At 36.5% G+C, this 25,622-nt stretch overlaps 1 protein-coding gene across 2 annotated transcripts in view; it reads right to left on the bottom strand.

Annotated features, from left to right (window-relative positions):
- Positions 1–25,622, bottom strand: part of NALCN (sodium leak channel, non-selective) — a 304,715-nt gene that overhangs the window by 105,085 nt on the left and 174,008 nt on the right. For both annotated transcript variants that reach the window (XM_063102662.1, XM_063102664.1), the window contains 2 exons: positions 15,411–15,548; positions 1,203–1,277 (listed from right to left, as the gene is read on the bottom strand). In XM_063102662.1, the coding sequence (XP_062958732.1) occupies positions 1,203–1,277; positions 15,411–15,548 (213 nt within the window). The remainder of the gene's footprint in view (positions 1–1,202; positions 1,278–15,410; positions 15,549–25,622) is intronic.

Here is a 25,622-nt window from a genome sequence, read left to right as displayed (position 1 = left end):
GTCATAAAATAATCTTCCAACTCTTGTTTGAAGCACCTATCCCTGCTGTCACAAATGAAAATGTCCGGAAGAAATAATCCCTGCCACACCCAGATACACATTTGACTGTGCAGCTACAGGACAGCAAAGAAATTAAAACCTTTCTTTCTATGCTCATGGTAGGAATTTTTATATCAAGTACTTTTTTTTTCTTTTTGATTCTCTTGGTTGAAAGTATAGGTTTTGGAAATAGGAGTAATAAAATGAAATGCCTAAAGTGACCCTTAGATATAAATAAAAAACAAAAAGTTAAATAGGTTATGTTTTTTTTTTTTTTTGCTTTGTTAAAAATAGAACACTTTTGAAAATCTAAATGTGTACAGACTTCATATATTTCCAAATAGAATTGTTTTGGAGCTTTGGTTCTGTTTGTTAACATCCCAATTATTCTTGCAATGGTGGGGAAGGTGATCTAAGGTATCTGTGACTCTGTGTCCCCTCTCTCACCAACTCAACTTCCCAAAGGTCTGAACTCTAATAGAGCCAAATATTCAAGCCAAGTATGCTCACGCAGCAGAAACTACAGGAAAGGTTGATCACATCTGTAATCTTCCTTCCATAATAACACAACCTTCACACACTTCCACTTCCATTTTGGATACATTATCACTGTCATGACACCCAGTCTGTTTTCAGACATAACTGGGTACACATTCAATCACTTATTCTATTCCATTTCTTATAATCACTATGGTCACCCAGACTAAATTCTCTTGTAGCATCTAGAGGTCAGGCAAGTTGATATTTAATATTTTTATGATGGTGATCAAGACTACTACATATAATTATGCAAAATGGCAATCTGGCACTGAGGCATTTTATTACCAAACAACCTTCATTTAATGGCAGAAGGAGAATAGTCTCCAAATCCAATTTACTATATACTATGCCCATCTTACTTTTAGTCAAACAAAAAATACATGTATGTATATATGTATACATATCTATTCCTAGGCTATTTATAGAATAGTAGAAAATGTCCTTTGCTGATACTGGATAAAAGTTACACTTAGAACACCATTTTGCCAATTCAGACTGCTTTAACTTATTAAATTCTATTTTTTTACTTTAAAGCTTAAACTCATTTAATATTATGTAAAAGTACATGTTTTGCCCTTACTTTTTAAAATGCAGATTTTAAAAATCCCCCATACATTACTTACTTGTTTAAGCTTCTTTAGATCTTCATCAAGTTCTAAGTTGTCCAAAATAACAGCAACAAACAAACTCAGGAGGATCTATAAAATGGTTAAATAACAATGAAAAATCCCACATACCATAAGTATCAAAATATTATATGTACAATATAGAATACCTAAAATATATTGTATGGAGAATTCATTAAATGAAAAATAAACATGCAATTATGAATCGTTGCATAGGCATTTTAAGGTAATTATCAAAAAATCATTAAAGGAAATGCATATCATAATTGAAATAAACAACATAAAATGTTAATTTGCTTTGTGAGGCCAATTTAAAGAGGAAATTAAGAAACAGTTTTTTTCTAACTCAACAATCCCATGTCTGAGACTATATCCTAAGAAAATAATCTGAAGTACTGATGAGATGCTAAATTTACAGAGGTGCTTGTTAGAGGGTTATTCATAAAAATGAAATATTGTAAATAATATCCAATCTTGCACAAATAATAGTTAATACAGCAGTAGAGATCTATATGATAAATTCACACAGCCATTAAAAATCCCTCTAGTGGTAGCTAGTCTCCACGATGGCCTCCAGTGTTCTGCTCAGCTCCTGGTGTTCACGCCCCTTTGTAGTTCCCTTCCACACTGAATATGGCTGGCCTGTGTAACCAGTAGGTTACATAAATGACCGCCTGTCACTTATGAGGCTAGACAGTAAAAGACCTTGTGGCCTTCACGTTGGTCTCTTTTGGATCAACTGCTCTAGTGGAAGTCAAGGGCCATGTTGTGAGGACACTCAAGCAGCCCTATGGAGAGATCCATGTGGTGACGGACGGAGGCTTCCTGCCAACAGCCATGTGAATGACCCCTCTTGGAAGTAGGTACACCAGCTTCAGTAAAGCCTTCAAGGTGGCTGCAGCCCCAGCCAACAACTTAATTGCAACCTCACGGGACATAGTACTAGAAACACTCAGCTACACCTGTCCCAGATTCCTGACCCACAAAAACTATGTTAGATAATAAATGCTTATTTGTTGGTATGCTTCTAATGTGAATAATTTGTTACATAGCAATAGATAACTATTGCACTCTTGAATTTTTATAGTTTTGAAAAATGCTTACATTACAATATTAAATGAATATATATGGTAGAAGTTCAACTATGTATATAAAGAATAATAGAGAAAATGTGAGAAGGGGTTACTTTAGACATATTAATGGTTTCTACCTTTGTGTAGTGGAATAATAAATTCTTCCCCTTTCCTTTGTATTTCATGGATTCATGATATTACCCAAATTAAAGAGACATGCTTTTTTTAGAACAGGTAAATAAAAGAAAAAGGGAAAGAAAACAACAGTAGAATTTTTAAAATATTTAAATTTCTAGTCCCTCTTCAACCTTGAATTCTCTGAAGTCCCACACTCATCTGATCATCTTTTTCATTCCTAATTTATATTTTTCCTTTCAAGTTCCCTTTTAACAAATTATTTCCATTTGTTAGTATTAGATAGTTAAACATGAAGGTATAAAAGTTGAGGCAATTTAACCATGAATTTTAAGTACCAATGAGGTTATTATTCAGAACGTAATGGCTAGCTCTTTTCCAAGTTTAATGAGTACATAAACAATATTAAATTGCAACAGGATGTGTGTGGCTTGGGACAAGTGACAATACCCTTCTTTTGAATTGCCATGTCCTTTGGGATCCTACCAGAACTTAAAGAAGACACAGAATGGTCTACTTTTTACTGACGTTACCATGTCTGGTACACCATCAGCATCCAGGCATCGGGCTTCCTTTGAACCAGGCATCATTCTAAACTGGACATTCCACAGTTCACTCCAAGTTTTGCCCCTTTCCCATGACCTTGATGATAAGGAGTAACACCAGAGGAGCCTGCCTTCCCCAGCACTGTCACCCCACGTTCTGAGATGGCCACCTGGCGACCTCCTCCTGCTGGTGGCAGCTATCTTACACCACTCTGTCACTCACTGGGCACTCAAGCAGGCACTCGCTGCTCTCTGTCCTAATTTAACTGGGTTTCCTATCTCTCCAGTGGAAGTGCAAACACAATCCAAAAAAAAAAAAAAAAAAAAAAATCCCCTGATGAAAAAAAAGGAGACTGTTTCCCTCTCTTTTCTTAGACCATTTCTTTTAGAAACCTTGTAATTGTAAATTCTTTCTCTTACCCTTTGAGAAGTATATAAATATTTTTAAAAGCTAACAAAGCTTGTCATCAGCTTTACAACCCCAAAATGTTTTTCTTAAGAACATGGAGGCTGTCTCCTTGAATAATGTAGCATCAAGGGAGAGAGTGGCCCCATCTCCCTTCTTGGTGGGCGGGTGGGAGCTTAGCTGAGGCACCTGTTTTCAAGCTGTAACACTACCTACTGTCATGAAGATAGGAGAAATTTTCATTTTTCTCTGGATAAAGGCAACCACAGATGGCCACCCCAATTACCAGGTGAATTTCGGATGAATTATATTTAACAAATGGTGCTGTCAAGTCTTCTTCCTTGAGGACCAGTTATTTTTATCTTGAGAACATACATGTATGTCATGTGATGATATAAAAGAGTGAGGTTCCTTTCTCTCTACCATCTCTTCAGCTGGTTGCCTGTGAGGCGCAGTACAGTATGCTTTAGGGGTTATTCAATAATAAATCTGTTTTCTTTCTCTTCTACCTTTATGGAGAGGTTTTCTGGGTTGGCAGGTGATTCTAATTATTTCCCCAACACCAGACAGATGGCAGGCTACTTAAGGACAGCAAGGTTATGTTATTTGATTAAATTTGACAGACAGTTGATTGGATCCATCGATGTGTCAGGCACTGCCTGGTCAGGAACATAAATACGATATTGAACTCACCGCTATGAAGTTTACAATTGAATTAAGCTGACATAGGTTGGCAGCCTGGTAGGAAAGAGCACTGTGCTTGGAGCTAGAGACCTCAGTTGACCAACAGGCTGTGCCCATTACAAGCTACGTGACAACCACTAGCCCACGGGAGTTTCTGTGCCCTCATCTATAAAATATGGATATAATATTAACAGCTCAACAAACTGCAGCTGTCATTTTTTCATTTAATCCTCCTGCAACGACCCTGATGTGTAGCATAGGCTGTATGAAGACACACAGACTCAAACTTAGATATGTAAAACTAAAATAATTTTCTTGATTTTTTTACAAACACATTTAATTTAGTTCATAATCCCTCCATTTCCCTCCATTTACACTGAAAATGTAACCTTGCTATATCAATTCAATTTAGTCTTTCAAAGCTCAGTTACATTTGAATAAATGCTCCTTTTCTTTTTGGGGATGGTCTAAGGTCAAACACATACACATCATCTGGTGTCTGGTCCACTGTGATCTCGGTAATGTGTCTTCTGTCTCCTATCAGGGCAACCTGGAGCTCTGGGCTTTCTCTCTGCTGACTTGGCCACAACCTCAGCTCCTGAAGTTCCTGCTGAGATCTCTGATTCCCACTGAAACCCTCTGTATGAGTTTCCTAGAGCTCCTGTAACAAAGTGCACACACTTGGTGGTTTAAAACAGCAGGCGTTTATTCTATCACAGTTGTGGAGGCCAGAGGTCCAAAGTCATGTTGTCAGCAGGATCACATCCTTCCAAAGGCTTCAAGGTAGAATCCCTCCTCACCTCTTCCAGCTTCTGGTGGCCCCAGGCTCTCCTTGGTTGTCCCTGCATAGTACTAGTCTCTGTTTCCATCTTCGCAAGGCCTTCTCCTTCACCCTGTGTCTTGTCCTCTTCTGTCTCTTATAAAGACACTTGTCACTGGATTTAGGGTCCATCTGGATAATCCAGGTTGATCTCATCAGAAGATCCTTAATTTAATTGCACCTGCAAAGACCCTTTATCCAATTAGGTCACATTCACAGGTTTTGGGGGCTAAGACATGGACATATTTTGGGGGCCCCCATTCAACTCTCTATACTCTCTGTCTGGTCTTTGGCTTGGGCTGTTGTTCTTACAATAGACACATGAGTTCTCAACTCTCAGGGAAGTTTGGAAGTTCTGTCATTCCATGTGGAACTAAGGGAGACTTGTTTTTATGGGATCTTTCAGGCCCTCTCTCTACTTAGACCTCTCAGGCAGCTTCCCAGACTGTTCCTTGTCCACATGGGTACCCCAGCAAAGCTATCTCCCCCTCAACTCAAGCTCACTCAAGAATAGGGCTCTCTTGGCTGGTCAGACTTGTCCCGATGGTACTAACACTGCCACCACCCTGAGCTGATACATTGCTTCCCACAGAAACACTCCTGTCTCCCACTCTCTCCTTAAGATCTTTGTGACCCATCCCAGAAAACATTCTTATTTCCTCCAAGAAAGCAGAAATGTGAAGAAAAATGTGAAGTATGCATAAAGCAAATGTATTTCACAGGGCCTGGTTTTCCAAAGCCTTGCAGTTTCAAATATTGACCTTGCAAAGGACAGGAAATTTTTCCTAGGCTATTGAGTCTCTGTTGTAAGATAAAAAATTGTAACACAGCAAGGTTGCTGGCTCAAAGACAGACAGGTTACTGATTGATATGTAAAGATACTGGGAAATTGCTGTAAGAGAATGTTTGCCAAGATCAAGCTTTTGTTAGTGGATCGACTTAATTGCATTATAGAATGTCACATTACTGAATGTTACCAGCGTCTATTGTTAAACTTGTTAAATTGTACTTAGCAAAAACCCCACCTATGTTCTTTTCCTGGAACTTCCTTGTCTGAAGAATAAATGTGGGAAGAGAACCCCAATTCATGGTTAATTTCCCAAATGGAAGGAATGCCTCTATCTTGAGGGTTCCAGGAGATTAACCCCTTTTGGGGGCTTCTCACTACTTGGAAGAGATGGGCTTTGAGTAATCTTTGGTGGCTCCATCACCCAGGGAAAAAGGGGTGACAAATCCGTGGGAGACAAAGCAACAGAAAAATAGGAGCGGAGGTGAGAAGGGCAGCCACCTAAGTGCAAAGATGAACAACCAGAAGCTAAGACCCTGGGAGCATCACACACTGAGTTCTGTGCATTCAGACTTCTGAGAGCTCAGTTACGAAAGGGCCTGGGTCTTTCTGTGAGACGCTGAGAAAGAGCCCACGGATCTGCTCCCAATATATCAAGGTATGGGGGAGAAGATTAACTTTGGCAGGAAGAGAACTTGAGAAAGGCATTCCGGGTGCAGGAGTGAAGACAGGGGTCTGGGAGTGTGCGGCTTGTTGGGGACCTGCAGGATGCTGGCAGGTGGAACAGGTGGGTAGGAGAGTGTCACAGAGGGAGGGGGGAGACAGGAGAGGGAGAGAGAGGCTGTAATAGTCACAGAGTGATGACATGAGTTCAATTTTTCTTTTCAGAAGTTCTGGAGTTTTATGTTTGTTCTTGTTTTTAATGCACCTAACGCAGCCATGTAAAACTGGCTCATTGAAACAGAGACTAGACAGTGTGCAGTCTGACCAAAGGTTATTGAATATGTAATGTTTTCTTAGCTTTTTTTTTTTTTATTAAACAGTGTATTTTATATATTCTTCTTGCAGGAAAGAGAAAAAGGCTCTTCAGAGCAGGACGGAGAGACGGCCATGGGACACAAGCTGCACGTTCTTGTTGTCACAGCTGACGCGAGTTTGATTTCATGGTGGACGGGAGAAGGCCAGTCTCCTGAAGAAAACGCTTTCGCTTTGCTGGGAAAATGCAGATGGGACTTTGCAATAGGGAGCCCCAAACTGACAGCATTCAGAACAAACCGTTGGGGAGACGAGTGGTCACAAATTTAAGAGTAATATGAAAGTTTCAAGTTTGCTTTAAACTAGCAGGACATCTAATTTTACTCAACAAATATCCTGGAATGTTTAGGCTTTATTGTTAATTGGCATGACAATGTGACGGATGGCACAAACAGAAACTAGTTAAAAATGTGTGTGTGGAGCCCGAACTTCCTTGGGAAACTGCATTGGATGTGGACTTTTAGCCTGATCCTCGTCTCCATGTCCCTGGCTTGTAGGGCACTGTGACAAGGTGCCGACTTAGCCCTCAGGAGGAGAGATGACTAAAGTCTGGTCAGAGGCCTTGGCTGTCTCTTTGGAATGGAAATTGAAGGTTCAGGAGAGGCAGGGTGAGTCTTCAGCTGGTTGCCAGGAGGTGAGAATTACTTTGTAGCTCTTTTCTCAGACTCTAATAAGGTGACAAAAACCATTGTGATAAAGAAATTGAAGTAAGGGGAGGCTGGCAGTTTGGTTTCCCTCATTTTTAATTCACAGTGTCAATGATACAGTGTTTTCCTCTAAACCAGCACTTCATGGAATGTGGCTGAGAGAGCAGCCACTTAGCAACACACAGTTTGGAAAGTCATGGGCATGGGTGACAAATCCTAATTCTGAAAGCAAGATCTGTTCCTCAGTTCTCTGGGTGTTTTTGTTCTGTTTTTACAGAGAGCCGAGGTAATGCTCATTAATAATCTGAACCCACTACACGGACGTCTACATTTTATTTTCAGTCAGTGTTTACCTACAAGCGCCGCATGTGCTATGCCGAAAGGTTTTCCATAACCATTAAGTGTGATTTATGGATTTATATTAAAATGTTATTGATTTAATAAAGAATTTTTATAGGGACTTGCCAGTCAGAATCACAAGAGCTTCATCATTTGTGTGAAACACTTTCACCTTAACACTTTGCCAGTTCTAAATTATGCAATCTGCATTATCTATTTTTAATATTTATATTCATAGAACATTTCCATTTTTAATATGGCATGGCATACCATGTCACTGTTTTTTTTTAAATGATGCAATTTCAGGGGAAAAAAGTAAGTGGAATACCCTATCATTTTGAACTTTGTTAAAGTATACATCTTCTTTCAACATAGTGGTGTTTAGTTTGTGCAATAATTTATAGAAAGAAATTCATATTTATATACTTACATATATGTATATATTCACATACATATATTTTTTTCATGCATTTGGCTTACTTGCCACTTTTAACAGTCAGTAGCATTGGATTATATTACTATACCACATTGAATTTGTTCTACTAATATATAACCGATGTCGTGTATCCACCTCTTTATTTTATGATCAACATTAATACATTATGAATCAGCTATTTCAGTGAAAAAGTGGAGAACAACAAAATATTTCAGGTACCTAATTATTTATTTTCCTCATATTATAATGCCCATCCCCGAGATATTTTTAGCATTGGCAGTGCACTTAGTGTGGAAAATGCCACATGTCAGGACTCCTGAAACCTGGGAAGTCTCTCAGAATATTTATGAATGACAAACTAATACACTGGTGGAATTCTGACTTTCCAGGTTAGCGGATTTCAAAAGCATGATTTTCCAGGTTCAGTATGGTTCCTGTCCCAGGCTCTGACGTGGGTCGTCTGCTATAGTGTCCCTTATGACACTTCCCTTTCTCCAACTCCTCCTTTTCCTCCTTATTCCTCTGAAAAAGCCCAGATTCACCTGAGCTAAGGATTTGCTAGGTATGTCCTATGTTCAAGTTTTATACACTTAACTACAAACTTGTTTCTCCTCCACTCACCCACAATAAATTTCAGTAAAATTCAGTAAATTACTGAAATAGTTGAGTTTGCAAGTATAATTATCTCTTCCAACTTTGTTGTGGCACAGATCATTCTGTACGACACACTAGGTAGGACCTTATTCTCTCTCTACGAGACTCACTGTGAGTTAGCATGATTCAGGCTGCTGTAAGTCGTGGTTTACTTGTGCAAGAGGGCAGCCTTAGCATTTAGAATCGGTTTTCGTGGTAGAGAATTTCTATTGCTGTTGTAACATATCCTATTTTTCATTATCTCAAACTTTGCATATCGTAATGATTTCACCCTATGTATCTTTCCCTTTTCATTTCATTTCATAAATTTTATTTTTACTATTTCTTGCGCTTTATGTAGCCTAAAGATGGACCGTTAGCTGAAATGTCACCTTTCATCTCATCTCTTTCTTTAATGTGAACTTGATTAACAACTCCTACTTTTTAAATTATTTTCAAGCATACAATAGAAGCACAGCAGGAATCTGATCAACACCCCATGATCTTGTGTTTTCCTCTTTCTTTTTACCATTTATAATTACACTATCCTAAGCTGCCTTGTAGCTTGAAGTATGAAACAATTTCCCTTTTTATATGGGTCTACGATAAGTCCAATGTAATCAGAACAGTGTAAGATGGTATGCATTCAACACAGATGCACTTTTGAATGAATTCTATAAAATCAAGTTATTTTATTTACACTTTGGAATGCCCATTTCTGTCAGCAAAATATGACTATTCTCCGCAAGTTGCTGCTACCAAGGCGAAATCAGGAGATTGCTGTGTTAATTTCAGCACTTCAAAGGTAACAAAAAGACTATCCACAATGAACGCCTAATTACATTTTCTGTCTTTTCAGTATTCACATCACAGAGCTTTCCTTCGAAATGGTAATAAAGAAAAAAACACTGTAGAAAAAAAAAAAAGAGAGTCTTTCAACTGGTTAAGTCTTCCATAGTCTTTATCTCCAAATCATTGGCAAAAATGGAGAAAAAAGATGAATTTAACAAGCATTCGGCAAACTGCAATCAGTAGGGACAGAAATACAGAATACATACCTGGCAGAAGACAGAGATATTTTAAAGGGACAATAGATAATGGTTGTGGATATGCATTTGCTATACACTTAAGCTTGATTTTCACTGTGGGCTGACAAATTTGTGACCCTAGGGGTGATGGAATAGCCTGCTGTTTTTTATTCCAGAACAAGCTGCAGGCAAACTTTTTTTTTTTTTTTTTTTCTGCTTGACACATGTCTGTTCCTGAGAAAACTAAATCAAGAACTCACCATGTTGTATGGCACCACTGGTCAGCACGGATAAAAGACCAATCAGAGCTTGTATATTTACATAGACTGTTTTTTCCCTTGCTCGGGTTAAAGTGCTTTGTAGTATTTCGCAAAAGGAAACATACAATTTAACAAAAATGCTGATTTTAAGGTAAGTTTAAGCCTAAAGATAGGCTTATGGCATAGAGATTTTTAACTTGTCAATGTTCAGTTTTTAAGGGCACGCAATGTGCACATAACACAGGCCTATCATCCCTGTGCACATGTTTATATGTTGGTCCACAAACCATCTCCAGCTGTTTTACTGCCAATATTTTTAATATTACACATCAAATGGACCTGGAACAACTGGGAAGCAGATGTTTATTATGTAGGCATTGATAATGTCACAAGCAGCAACGTGCTCTTTCTTCTTTTTCACTTGCATTATGAACCTTGAATCACAGCTTTTATTTGTTGGCTGGTTGGTTGGTTTGTGTTTATTAGTACTAATTCCTGATTGGTTGCAGGCTCTAAGATGACACGGACTAAGTTCTTTTCCACATTGCCCAAGATGTAGGTTAGTACTTACACATAGTAGTTGAGGTTCAGTCAAACTGCTGAATCAGTTGAGCTAACCTGATAGAGCCCACTGTGACTATTGGTCTAAGAGTACACATGAAAAGAAAAACAATTGGGGCTCACATTTTAAGCAAAATCTCCAGTGAGCTGGGAAGCAACTACAGTACCTAGACTTTTTGTGTAATATACAAGTGATACTCTTGGTTTTAATTTAGTTGTCTAGTGTTTTCCCTTTTAAAAAATCATTTATACATTTAAAAGTCTGAATGGTAGACCTTTTTTGTTTTAAACTTCATAATCAGAGAAACCAAATAAATATGTCAAAGCTTTAAATTTCTGATGTAAATCTGGTTGAGAAAAATTGATTTGAATTTTATTTAAACATTATATTTCATCTATCTGTATATAAATATAAATAGTAAATTGAGATGGGTTAAAGACCTGAAGGTGAAAATTGTAAACAATTAGAAGAAGATAGAGGAGAATATTTTTTATTTATTTATTTATTTTATTATTATTATTATTATTTTTGTCTTTTTCGTGACCGGCACTCAGCCAGTGAGTGCACCGGCCATTCTTATATAGGATCCGAACCCGCGGCGGGAGCGTCGCCGCTCTCCCAGCGCCGCACTCTCCAGAGTGCGCCACGGGCTCGGCCCATAGAGGAGAATATTTTTATTACCTCAGAGTGGGAAAGAATTTCTTAAGCATGAGTCCAAAATAAATATCGACCATAATTATGTGAAAAACTGATAGTTTTGATCTAATTTTATCATTCCACAATATGTACATGCATTAAAGCATCACATTATACACCATATGTACAATTATTATTTTTGATTAAAAAAAAAGTCAAAAAACATCACAGACAAATTGGAATAAAAAAATACTGCTAAGAGAGGGTATTTGCAACATATGTAATAGTCAAGGGATTAATATTCAGATTATACACCACTCCAACAAATGGAATTAAAGAAAGACAAACTAGCTTTCAGAAAAATAAGTAAAGCAAATGACTGGGCGAGTCACAAAGAAAATGGCCAATAAACATATGGTGAGGTGCTCCCTTATTAATAATTATGGAAATGAAAAAAATGCAGGTTAAGGCAAAGTGATACTGTACCATTGTTCACTCATAAGACTGTCAAAATCTTAAATGTCAAACAATATCAAATATAAGTGAGAATGTAAGAACACAGGAATTCTCAATCACTACACATAGGAGGGTAAATTAGTGCAATTTGCCTATAGAGTAGGGGTTTGCAAATTTTTTCTTAAAGGTTCAGACTGTAAATATTTTAGGCTTTGAAGGCCACTAGGCAACATCGAAGATACTAGGTGGGTCTGTACTTACAAAACCATTTCAAAACACATAAACTATCCTTAGCTCACAGGTCATGGACTGGATTTGGTATTTGGGCTTGCAGACCCCTTGTAGAGAGTAATTTGGGCAGTATTTAAGACCCAGGCATTCTACTTTCTGGCATATATGCTAAAGAAATTCTCACACAAGGTGACACAGTGTATAAATGTATTATAGCAGTATGAGAGTAAAACATTGGAAAGCAGCCTAAATATCCATCAGGAGGGAAACGGATAAGCAAATATGGCATATTCAATCAATGGACCACTATACAACTATCTATACTAATGACTGAACTAATTGCAGAATGTATGCCGAGGTTGATACCATTTATTCTGAAAATTGCTGATACTAATGATTGGTAAGGAGGGAAACACACAACCAAATCTGACTTGGCCTCCGCATGGAGTGTGGACATTACAGGGAAAGGAGTGTGTACACGAAGCCAGTCCTCTGGGGTGGACATCAGTTCACTGGAGCAGTGCCTCTCAAACTAAAAAAACCTGATATTAATATTTAAAATTTATGGTATAAAATGTACTTTGATGATAACCTTAAGTTTAAAATACTATATAGTTTTAATGGATGCATGCATGTGTGGGAAACCTCTGCATTTCATCGATTTGATGCATATTTATTTTCCAATTTTAACAACACTAAACAGGCATAGTTTGTTTTTTCCTTATTGTTAAATAAAATGAGTCTCCTTATGGTTGACAGTATGTTAAATTAAGTGAAATATGATTTAAAAACTGGAAGATGGATTCATATTAAATTTATCACAGTCATTGCCTGGGAGAGGGGTACAGGGAAGAAAGGAAGGAAGAAAGAGAAGAAACTGGTCCAGGATGGGGCATGAGTAATACTTTAAATGACCAACAATACTTCACTTCTATGAATTAAAACATCCAAACTAACAATGCAATTTTAACATTTATTAATATATAGCTTTAAATACATACACCATCTTATTTAAACTTAAAGGAACTCAGTTATGGTGATAGCTGTGATGTCCTTTTATACCATGACCTCCTCAAAAAATACAAGGTTAACTCACATGTACATGACAAACTTGGAAACTAGGTATGTTGGGCATTTTTATCCTTACTTTCAGGTAAAACACAACATAGAGATCAGGGATTTTATCTGATTCTTCCAAAGTCTCATATCTAGTGAACAGCAGAGCTAGAACCTGAATCTAGATTTTTAGACTCCAATTCCATACTCTTGTACTACACCATAAGTACCAAACTGCTCTGGTTTACATGAAGACTTTTTAATTCTCAATTGCTTTATGGATTTAAAAAAAAAATTGTGAATAAAAGAACAAATAATTCAATTTTCAGTTAAAATCAAATTTCAGTTAAACTTAAAACTATATTTAGAAAATCACAATGAAAAAAATGATAATAGATGTTTGGGCAGATACTTAAGTCAGTAGAACAAAGGGGTGAAATTAGAAAAGGGTTTTCAAGTTGTGCTCTGTGGATTCCTAAAGCCTCCGATGAACCCCAGGAGTCCTTAGATGTGCTTAAGTGCTCACAATCAATGCCATATTTGTGGCCCATAAAGAAGATTTAGACTGCCCAAGAAGGCTATGTACCAGTTTTAATATTTTATTCTATTATATTAGTGATCCCAGTAGAATTTCTCTTGAAAAAAATATTACCTTACTAAGTAATTTACTAGGCAAGATAGTTTTTCTTCCAGCTTTCATATTTCATGACTCTGAATTAAGAATCAAATCTATACCTGAGTGTAAAATATCTTCAATGACAATAGCAAACCATTATACTGTTTTAATAGGAAAACAATTAGATTTAGTGTTCCCTTACATGGGTGATTTCAATCAAATCTATCCTGCATTTAACTCATTATCAATAGTCTCCAAGCTATTTCATAGTTTTAGCATGACTTAAATACATAGCAGATACTTAATAAACATTAATTGAATTCATACATGAATAAATGAGTGAATGGATGAATGAGTGGATGAATGACACAGACTTAAAGGTTCTGGAAGGAAAGAGGCAAAAACACCGGGGTTAATTGTCCTGCAAACATCAGCTCAGGCAGATTCAGCTCTGGAAGCCATGCCTCTGTTCTCACTGCCCAGTGTTCTTTCCTTCTGTGAATGTTGAAAAAGTCAACCCCACGTAAAAAAAAAAAGGCCCAAACTATTTTTATGTGATTCTAGAACTTGCATAGCTTTACACGACATAACAATGTATTCTCATGAACTTTTTGATAGATGTCCCTTAGTTTTGAAAGCCTTTGCCTATAGCAAATGCAACTCCTAAGTTAACACATCTAGTTCCTCAACTTGATTCAGTTATTTACACTTGGAAGGTACCTTAGAGATCACATGTAACTTGTTTAATTTTAGTGGTTCTTTGATGGAGGTTTAACTTGACACAGACATTTTCAATGACAACTTTAAACTTCACTATCTAGGGAAGCAGCGACAAACCTGGGGACACTCTGGCTCTAACATTAACACTCTATGGGACATCATGCAAATTACTAAATCTCTCTGAGCCTTGGTTTCATTACTTGTTAACTGGGAATATCACCTAATTTGATCGTTCTAAAGATTAGGAATAATATTGTAAAACATTTCACCTCTCAAATAATAGCAGTTGTTTTTATTTCATGTGATCCTAACAAATGGTAACATTTGAATCCTTAACTTGGAAATTTTAATGTAATATTAGAGCTTAGGTTTGGTTCTTAAATATGAACACATTTATCACGTGGAGATGTACATTTGATATTCAAAAGACTCGAGAATTACATCCCTGTATGTCATAAGCTGCATGATATACCCTTTTTTTCTTTGTTTTTAATAGAGACACATTGAAGAGAAAAACCTGCTTGTGTGACAGAAGTTACTTTTTCCTGGACTTTGGTACTCTGTTTTCTTGTGCTTTTATGATACTTGCAGCTATGTGCTTTATTTTCTCCCATGTGTTTCTTTCAGTGGCACATTGCACAAAAACACTGCGCTGATTTCTAATTAACTGACTGCACCCTGAGGTCTCCCGCTTCTGTCTTCAGTTTAATTACAGATGTGAAGAGGATGCAGTGAAATTGAAGAGAGTGTCTGTACATGATGAAAAAAAAATAATGTAACTCCAGTTTGATCCTTAGATCATCTAGGTGTGAATGCTTAGGGAAAGTTAAATTGGCATGAAAATGTGGGCTTTCCATTTTGTTTTGTCTTGTTTTCCTTCCTGTCAGCACTTGTACCTAATGGAGACAACTTCTAACTTCACAGATCTGAAATCTAACTCCTCAGGTAGCTCTTTGATTCATAGAAATGTGGAATGCAATTGGACTACTCTACATTTGCCCTGTGGCTCTCATTTTAAAATTGACAGGAGGCCAGCTATCTGTTGATGTTCATCACATTATGAATTCCAAGATATAATTGAAAAGAAATGCTCAACTCACCAGAGTGGCAAAGAGATGATAGAGAATAAAGTAGATGGCAACCACAGGCGCCCACATGTGTCCCACAGCATTTAGAGTTTGGTCCATGACGTCCACCCACCCTTCCTGGGTGAGGATCTGGAACATGGACATAAATGCCTACAGAGGAAAAGAAGGGAGGCATTACACACCAGCTTTAGCCTGCATGCAATTTAAAATTAGTATTGGAGTTTGAGGATTTTGATCTCAATATTATTGATGTTTATCTGATTGATTAGGGAAACAACAGTCTTTGTTCAACAAACGAGAGCTGAGAACAAAGATTTTGCAAGTGCAATATCTAACTATTTGGTGTGGAAAACTAAAATACTTAACCTAAATTAAAATTAGCCTTGTTGGTGATAAATACCATTGAGCAAATTGGAAAAAAAATTCAGAATTTTGGCTTATTTGCCTTTCATTTTTTTTTTCCTTTCAGCAAGCTATTTAACATTTCCAACAGATTTTTTTTTTCTGTTGCTGCTGCTGCTAAGAGAAACTTGTTTTTATAGTGAATTGCATTTGATTGTCTAAACTATATGAGAATAATAACCTTAATTTTATTTTTATAGTACCTATCTATCAAATTATTTCAGCTATCATATTAAAAACATGTGACTCTCTAAAAAGAAAATATTTCTAAATGATATTGCCATGCTGAGCAACTTAATAAAGACAAACACATTTTTCAGGATTTTTAAAACAAATTTCAAGGCACAGAGTCAAGACCCTGGAAAGAGCCAAGACGAAAAAAAAAAATAGAGCGTTCCAACAAAAGCCAGTGAAGCTAAAAGCCTCATACTCTTTCTGCAAAGATGTTTGGTTAGTTCCATTCTTACATGTTTTTCTAATTAAATATATGATTATATATGCATCCTTGACTTTTATCCTGTACACATTAACGGTCAACAAATGCTTCTTAATGAGATTTTCTAACGATGTCTGGAAAAAGCTGACAATTGGAATCTAGTGACTCTGGAAATATGTCCTTTTAAGTTTCAGTACAATGAAGACATACATTAAATTTTCAGGTATTGGGATTCCAAGAAATAAAGTCTGGGATAATACAAAGACAGACTGAGCTCAAGATAAACTCCCTGTTACACTGATAGGATCTTAGAGCTAAAAGGGACCCTATAGATAATCTAATCTGATTCTTTCTTTTTGAAGATAAGGAACATGAGCCCCAATGATGCTAAGCCCACAGACATTCTATTAATTTGTGGCAGTAACAGCAGGTAGCACCTGAGTATCATGACCACAAAGTAAGTACTCCTCCAAGTATGGTGTCCTGCGTGCAGTGAAGTCTTGAATCTCCCACTTGCCAGTCCTAATCACACAGTAATCTCTCTTAGTGCGGTTTCCTTTACTAGGGATAATTAACCTTTTCACAAATGTCATGTTCAAAGCCCAGAACATAGTGGACTCATTTGAATAAAGGAGCAATTAATTGTTAAATGAATCTTGAAGTAGGAGATAAGTTTTTCTACTTATCCTTTGTCCATGTATGATGCACTTAACTTCTCCTTGAGTTAATTTTTCTACAATCTTATTATCCTACAAAGTGTTTTGTTCATGAAAATATAAAGTATGCTGTTACTGATACTTGACCACAGCATCACCAAGAACAACATAATACTTTCCTTGCCAAGTTGCCTAAGAGAAGGCCATTCTTCACAAAAATTAACTTGAACTCATTCTAAAAATACTTCCGAGAATTTTTCAATACATCATTTAACCTCATAAATATGCCAGAACTTGTCATTGAGGGTAATTATCTTTTCCCTGTATTTTTTTTTCTGTTGAATATTTATTACATCCAAAGGTGAGGAACACAAGTTCTGAAGATAATTCACATAAAAATACCAGATTGCTGTGTTTTATTCAACAAAGCTGCCACCAGTGTGAAAGCGTGTGTATATCCAAAAGACTCATGAGCAATAGGTGAAGAGTCATAACGCCCACAAGTATAAAAGGAATTTTACTGGACATGGCTTTCTTTCCCCCAAATGACAAGAAAGCTTGTGATTAAGCCCAACAGATTTATTTTTGCTCCCTAGAGACCAAACATTCAGGTGTACTTTTCAGCCGTCTTGGACACAAATCAGGTTAATTTGTTTTCATCAACTGCATTACCTTTGATGAATACTCAGCTATTATGCATTCAGTAAATGCTCAGGAATGTGGAGCTATGGGATGGTAATCTGTTGTTGGGAGATAAGCAATGTGGGCAAGAACACTGGGGTTATCCTCTGCTCTTTTCAGAGACTCAGAAGAAAAAAAACCTCATTTCCACACAGCTCAACCACCTGAAAGTTCATATTGTGAAATGCTGGGAATTATATTTGAGAACAAAGTTTTCTGTTACAAGGGGATTATGTGTTTACAGCTGCTGGCATGAATAAACCAATGAAAGGTAGTGCCACAAAATACCTCTGTTATAGGCTGAAAATTAATTTGTGTCCTGCTCAAAGGGTGCCTTATTGGTTTTGTTAAGATTTTATCCAGACATTTAAATTCAAATGGTAGTTTGTTTGAGATTGCAAATCAAATATACTTACTGGAGTATTCTTGTATTGTCTGCGGGGGCCTGTGCCTTTATTTATTCAAACCAGGATTATTAGTGGCTACTAAAGTTTCCATGTATTAGAAATTGAGAGGAGTAAGACATAGTTTTTTCTCTTAAGAAATTTATAACTAAGAGGGGAAGAAAAAGACAACAGGGCCGATTCTAAGAAAAGGAAGAATGAAAACTACGGTGTGTAAGAGAAATATTTTAAAGTTGACAGGGAAAACATAGACAAACCAATTTATTCCTCTTGGGTGAGTCAAGAACAATCTTGGGGAAATGATGGCAATTGTCCTGTGTAATGGAGATGAGGTGGGCTTCAAGGTGGAGAAGGCAGCAATGAAAAGGGCCTAGAGGAAGTCGGTATATTTCACTGAACTACTGAGGTTTGGTTCTTAAATATGAACACATTTATCACGTGGAGATGTACATTTGATATTCAAAAGACTCGAGAATTACATCCCTGTATGTCATAAGCTGCATTATATACCCTTTTTTTCTTTGTTTTACTAGTGAATATGTTATCCCATATTCCTATACTGTCGACCCCCTTCCACCCCCCATATTGGCTTCCACCAGTTCTTTATAAATTAAGAAAACCAATCGTTTCATCTGTCATATGTGTTTAATGTATTTTTTCCTATCTACTTATGGTACTTTTGCAAACCTAAATTAAAAAAATTTTGTGTGTTCTAATTTACCATTCATTTTATTTAAAGTGTTTTTATTTTGCTTAATCTCACTGCAAGATTGGATATAAATGTACCTGTGGTTTTACATAGTAGTTTGACATTTTCCTTATTTTGTTATGTTGACCATGTCAAACCTGAGGCAGCTGTTTAAATCATTTTAAATCTGGAATTTATTTTGTATAAGTAATGAGACAGGAATTAATCTTAATTTCTCTTTTCAATAAATGATTAGTTGATTCGGCACCATTTAACTAAATAAATCTATCTTTTTTTCACTAATTAGATAGATTTTTTTCATCATATATTGAATATTCATAGGTCTATGGCTCTACTTCTAAACTTTCTATTCTTTTCCATCAATCTATTTCATCTCCAAATTTCTTAATAATTTTACATTTTAATAACTGGTAGGTTTACTAGCCCATATGCATAACCCTTTGTTTTCAGATTTTTCTTATTTAATTTTATATGTTATTTTCCCCCCAAAACCTTGTTGTTTGGTTCATTGGGATCACAGTAAATCATTTAAGAAAAATTGATATTGTTCTCAAATTATTTCCAGTCTAGGAGAAAGGCATGTATTTCCATCTGCTAAGTCTAAATTCATAATTATGAAAGAAGATTTCTCCTTACATAGTTTTTGCTCATATTTTGCTTTTATTTTTCAAAATTTTAATCAGGTGATACGCATATGATTGAAACATTAAATAGTAAAGAAACCTCATGCTGGGTTTCTAATGAGTACAAAGCAACAGTCTTATGCCTGAGAACTCAGTCCCATTTCCCAGAGACCATTTTTAACCATTTTTGTTTTCACTTCTGGTGGTGCTGTCCATACCCTTTCTCAGTATATTCCTTAATTTATCTATCTTAGATGCAGATTTCTTTTTCTTAAATTTTAATTTATTGATATACAATGTAGTTAATTTTCGTGTCCCTTTACCAATTCCACCTTTTCCTCCCTCCCTCTGTCCCCCCATCAACATCATATCTGTTCACTTGTCTTAACAAGTTCAAGGAGTTGTGATTGTTGTATCTTTTTTCCCCCTTCCTGTTTGTTTGTTTGTATATTTTTTATTTATTTTTATTAGCTCCCACAAATAAGCGAGAACATGTGGTATTTCTTTCTGTGCCTGACTTGTTTCACTTAATATAATTTTCTCTAAGTCCATCCATGTTGCTGCAAATGGTAGTATTTCATTTCTTTTTCTTTATAGCAGACCAGTATTCCATTGTGTAGTATATGCTTTAGGACTTGCTTTCCCAACTTCATTTCTTCTCAATTCCTTCTTCCCAAAGCCAGGCTTAAGGGATGCACCTAGAACATTCTCTTTCTCTCTATCACCTCTTCTCTTTCCTGGTAACTGCTATTTAAAGAAAATAATATGAAATTGTAGCCATTCCTTTGTGTGGTTTTCCTGGTGTATTTTTTTTTCCAGGCTGTTTTATTCATTTCCTTGGGCTTTAGGGGCAGAGAAGTCTGTGATTTGGCTCCATTTTTCTATGTTCCTCTTCAGGTTTAAGCCTATACTTGTGAATAGGGGTAAATGACTTTGTTCACAAGTGCTTCTTTTTTGTTTCTGATGACATAATCACATATGAGACATCTTATACAGGTCCATCACTGTTAATACTGCAGGTGCCTACCTGCTGCTAAATGAACCAGGGATGAGCCGTTAACCTGAGAATAGTCCAGTTTGCACATGAGTTGATCTGGAACAAGCAAATCGACCCCATCAGGGAAGACCTACGTTAATCAGAACAAGTCTCTAATGAATTTCAGTTGGAAACTATGGGAAAAATCTCATTGTAACCCGTAGAATCTGGAAGTGAATAAGTGAATGGAGATTGGCCATGCAGTTAAGTAGGAGCAATGGAAGAGAAATCACAAAGTCAGAGTTACAAGCACATTGATTTTCCAAGGAAGCAAAATCTCTGAATGCATAGAAGTTAAGTGGGGAAAAAAAATGTATTGAGTAGAGACTGCAGTGACTTTCACCTAATGGAGAAGAAAAGTTTTGAAAATCATTAGCTTAGTGAGTTCCTTTTTATACTCAGAGTATATCATATTTCTTGGGTGTGTGAGAGCAAAGCAAAGAGGAGCAAAACCAGAGAGTAGTGGGTAGAAATCACAAGAGCAGAGCGTGAGGGAGTGCTTTCACAGGGATGGTACGTCCAAGAGCAGAACAAGGGTCTTTGAGTCACCGAAGGGCCACAGCACTGCAGCACAGAGCTACCAAATCCACCGCCAGCCCTTCCCAGGCTCCTCTGCTGGTGGCGTCTTAATTTCCTAACCTCTAAAATTTGCAGAGGCCCAGGGCTCGAACCTCAGATCTCTTTCTTGTTTCTGAACACTCAATGAGTAGTCGATCTCACCCCTTCTAATGCCTTTAATTACCATCTCTATACTCGTGGCTTCCATATTTATATCTCAGCCGCATGGCCGGAACCAATTCCGCATCTCCACCTGGATGTCTAACAGGAACCCCAAACATTTAATGCCTTATTAAACTCTCCGTGCCCCACTCCCAAACCTGTTCTTCCTGTATTTCTTCCCATCTAGAAAATGACACATTCATTCTTCAAGTTCTTCAGGCCAATGACCTTGAAGACATCCTTGGTCCTTCTCATTTCCTCCCATCCTCCATCCAATCTGTCAGGAAAGCCTGCTAAATCCAATTTTAGTTCTTGGTCTCAGCTTTGCATTTCTCCTCAATATTCCTTGATATCTCTACTAAAAGAGTTTTCCTCTAAGTGGCCTTACATTTTGGTGCTCTATTTTCTGGTTATAAACTTAGATTGGGAGACTTAGATAAAAATGAGGGAAGAAAGAGGGAATAAACAAGTATTTTCATAGCTTCTCTTTTGTTCCTAACACCCCTTGAACAACAGTCATAGGTGGGCTGGATAATGTCCCCTAGAAATTCCATCAGGGTCACCAAGGGCCACATAGTGCTGGTGGCAGAGCTGCTTCATTAATGACAGAAAATCCTCTTCTTTCTCAAACCCCGTGATCCATTCTGACCCCAAATCTCTCTGCTGGGCCTTCTTAGAGTTAGGTGAAGGCAAAGCAAGAGTGTTCTTCTTCGCTGCTCAAATAAACAGGCTGAAAGTGTTAATCCAGATCTCGGAAAGTAGTTCTTAACCTGTTTAAAAACATCATGGATGACCTTTGAAATTTGATGACACAATACGTATATTTTGGTATTTTACCATGTGTGGATATCAATTTAGGTTAAAACATAATCAAATATGAAGAAAAAGTAGAATGGGTAAACATCTTAGGTTTTGATCAAAATACAGCAAGCAGAATAATGATCCTATTTGTAATATACATATGTAGATATATTTTTGTGTGCATGAAAATGCTTAAAAGCGTAGACAACAAACTTGTAAATCCGAGGACTGGAATAGAAAGGACTAAGGAACTAGGGGAGGGGTAAATACTCTTTTTTTGGACATTTTAAAGTAACAACTTTATCAAAATGTAATTCACATATCATAAAATTCACCTTTTAAAGTGTATAGTGAAGCGGCTTTTAATTTATTCACAGACTTGTACAACCATTGTTACTATCTAATTTAAGAACATTCTCATCAACCCCAAAAGAGCTATACACTCGTTAGCAGTCGCTCTCCATTCCTCTCTCCCCAAGCCTTTGGCAACCAATCATATACTTTCTGTTTCTATGGATTTGCCAGTTCTGGACATTTTCTATAAAGGGAATCATATGAGATGTGGTCACAGTTCATCCGTGTTGTAGTATGTACCAGCATGTCATTCCCTTTTATAGACAAATAATATTTTATTGTATGGGTATATCACATTTTATCTATTTATTAATTGATAGATATTTGGGTTGTTTCTACTTTTTGGCTACTATAAATTATGCTGCCATGAACTTTCGTGTACAAGTCTTTGTGTAGACGTATGTTTTTGTAAATGACTTTTTACTTAATATTTTTTTTATTGTTTGTATTAAAATACATGTAAACCATGGATTTCTTTCACCTTTGAAAATATACATATTACAATTTTTTCAAATGTGGTGAGAAATACAACTCACGTCATCCATGAACACTTCCATTTTACAATATAACTTGCATCTATTTTCTTATCTTTAGTTGGCTTCAAGGACTCTCTCCACAATAGATTTGCTTTCCAAATGAAATCCACTTGACAATTTACACAGTAGCTCAACCTTTTTATCGGGAGTGTTCCTGCTGTGTCTTACTACCAGACAGCCCTAAAAGAGAAGACCTGCCTCTACAGTATTCAGAGAGCAAAAGTGACACCTCCTTTGGTTTCAATTGCCTTAATTATTCACCTACTCAATCTCCTTGATCCTTTTTTCCCACTCAGATAGCAATAATTTGTAGAGGAGGTTTATCTTCTGAAAAACCCACTGACTTCGTGATCCTTTAATATTTTGCTGTATCGTTCATCTTTTTTGTTTAAAACTTATTCAATGATTCAAAGCTGTTACAATATTTAAAAAGATATCGTATCTTTAAGTGTTGGACCTTCCCAATGTTGGGGTTAAATGTCTAAAAATCATATTGGTTGGTGAAATCAAAAATGACAAGATGAAGATCTTATGGAGAATTAGGGGTTAAGAAAAACAAATAAAAGGGCATTAAATATATTTAAAATCCCATAGTAAACAAAAGCTCCAAGAGCCACTGTTTACTGCGGCAAAACTAAATTTTACTTAAATACAAATTTAAGTTTGGAGTAAAAGCATAGTACTATAATGTTAAAACCTTTGACAGTAGTCATTTCTCTACTTCAAATCCCTCCTTATCAGGTTTAGATGGAATCCCATGGCCCACCAATCCAATTGCACTCTTCCCACTTCTCCAAATTCCATCTCTCTGTCTTTTTTGCCAAACTCTCAGGAAAAACGCAAACTCCTAGGTGAATCTAACTCTGCACGGCTGCACCTCGCCATCCAGCTGCACTGTGGAGAAAGCTGTACCCCAGGGAACCTGGGTCCTCCCGCCACAGCCTCCAGGGGGACCTCAACATTGCCCAGCAAGCCTTCTTTGCAATCTTTGGTGAATGCATTATCAGTCAGGAGCTTTTCAAAACTTTTTCATCAGATCTAATTTCCACCACCACTAATCTTCACCTTTACTCTCAAGAGATCAACTTCTAGATGGACAGCCGAAGGGCTGCAGTTGAATTGAATAGGCTGATATAAAGACCATGACACTTCATGAGTCAGTAGAGCACCAACGTGGAGAACCAAGAGCTCAGCTTCTGCAGTCACAGGGCCTGAGTTTGTGATTAAATCACTGACCGGCCTGGTGGCTTTGGGTAAAACACTCAGCCCTCCTGAGACCAATCTCCCTCCAATATGCGATGATATTGTCGCTTTCTGAACATTGTTTTGAGAATCAAAGTAGAGTACATGTGAATACTTTAGAAACATTAAGTCAGTATAAAAGTAATATTTTAAATAATAATTTAAAAATCTGTCTTAGATATTGTCCCAAGGAAAAACAATTTGTATTAAAGTTGTTAAAATTTCAGAATTTCTATATATTTTCTATGACTTAAAACTTTTTATGTCATATGCGGGTATGATTAAATTTTTCAAAGTTCAAAAACAGTATAGGATAAATTATATTTTTAAGGAAATATTTCCTTTAGATACATGATTTTAAAAGTTTGTTTGTGTTTTTGATAGTATCATTTTATTTCACTGTCAAACGAAATGTTTACTAAGATATCTTCTAGCTGTAAGTATCTGCTATTTTCTGATCTGTTGAAAATGGCAGTGATTTGGAAAGCTGTTTGTATGTAATATGCAATATGCTTTCCGACATATTTTTCCAGACCAGATATTACCTATGAAAATTACAGAAGAAGGTTACAGTGAATGTTTTGTTATTAATAAAATAATACGTAATTCTATAAATTGCCTTTTGGTGCTATCAACTCATCACAGTCTTTTTCTGAGTAAACAATAAAAATGGCAGAGTTCGCAAGTGGATTTAGTAAGGGCTAAACAAACTAGGTGCTTTGCTCTGTGGTTGAAGTGATCACATAGACTGGAATCTTAAAACAAAAGGCAATATTGAATGAATTTTGTTGTAGGGCCCTGTTCTGGAGGGTTTAATTATTAGTGGCTTTTAAATGATAGTTTTTGGAGACACGTATGTCTCTATGTACAAACTCTTTTGGAGTCTGAAATTAGAAAGCTGTTGAAATCAATTACCTTTGTGTTAATAGAAGTGAAACATTTAAAATATCAATATATCTGTAAAATAATTACTCTACATTTTATTCCTTGTGATTAGAAAGAAATAAGGTTGTAACTGGTGGTTTCAATTAATTCTTTGATTGCCTTGTTTGTTGGCAAGAAAGACCAAGCAGTTCCTTGCTTTTTTTCAAAATGAACCCACATTATATATTTTGCTTTTACAGTTCTCAAAATATGCTTGTTGCCAAGCATTCCACTTAAATGAGTACAAAGAGAGAAAGGAAAAAACTGTTTATTGGTCAAATTTTAGATGACTAAGGAAAAAGTCTTAGTGAATCTAGACTAATATAATTGGCCTCAAATGTCAAAATGAGCTTGAACATAATTAGAAGCAAAGCAGACATCAGAATGTTATGCCTCTTCCAGCAGCAAATTACTTTAAGTAGAGTCTACGCTTAAATATAATTTGAGAGTAAAAGAAAAATATGTCAGAAGCTCATTTGTGAAAACCAGTGAATCTTTTTCTAGTTATCAAAATATATGTAGGTGTATCAAATCATCTCTTCTCTTGGCCATGCCTGGGTTAAATTTTACATATAATACGATAAATGACTTTGTAGACATGATCATGAATTTGTACAGACTTCTAGGATTTCTTTTCAGCTAAGATTAAGTGACATGAGAAGAGACAGTGAACCATGAATAGCATTTGCATGGTGACTTG

The sequence above is a fragment of the Cynocephalus volans genome, chromosome 7 (assembly GCF_027409185.1).
Source record: "Cynocephalus volans isolate mCynVol1 chromosome 7, mCynVol1.pri, whole genome shotgun sequence".
Classification (NCBI taxonomy): Eukaryota; Metazoa; Chordata; class Mammalia; order Dermoptera; family Cynocephalidae; genus Cynocephalus; species Cynocephalus volans.
This window is presented reverse-complemented; position numbering and strand designations above follow the sequence as displayed.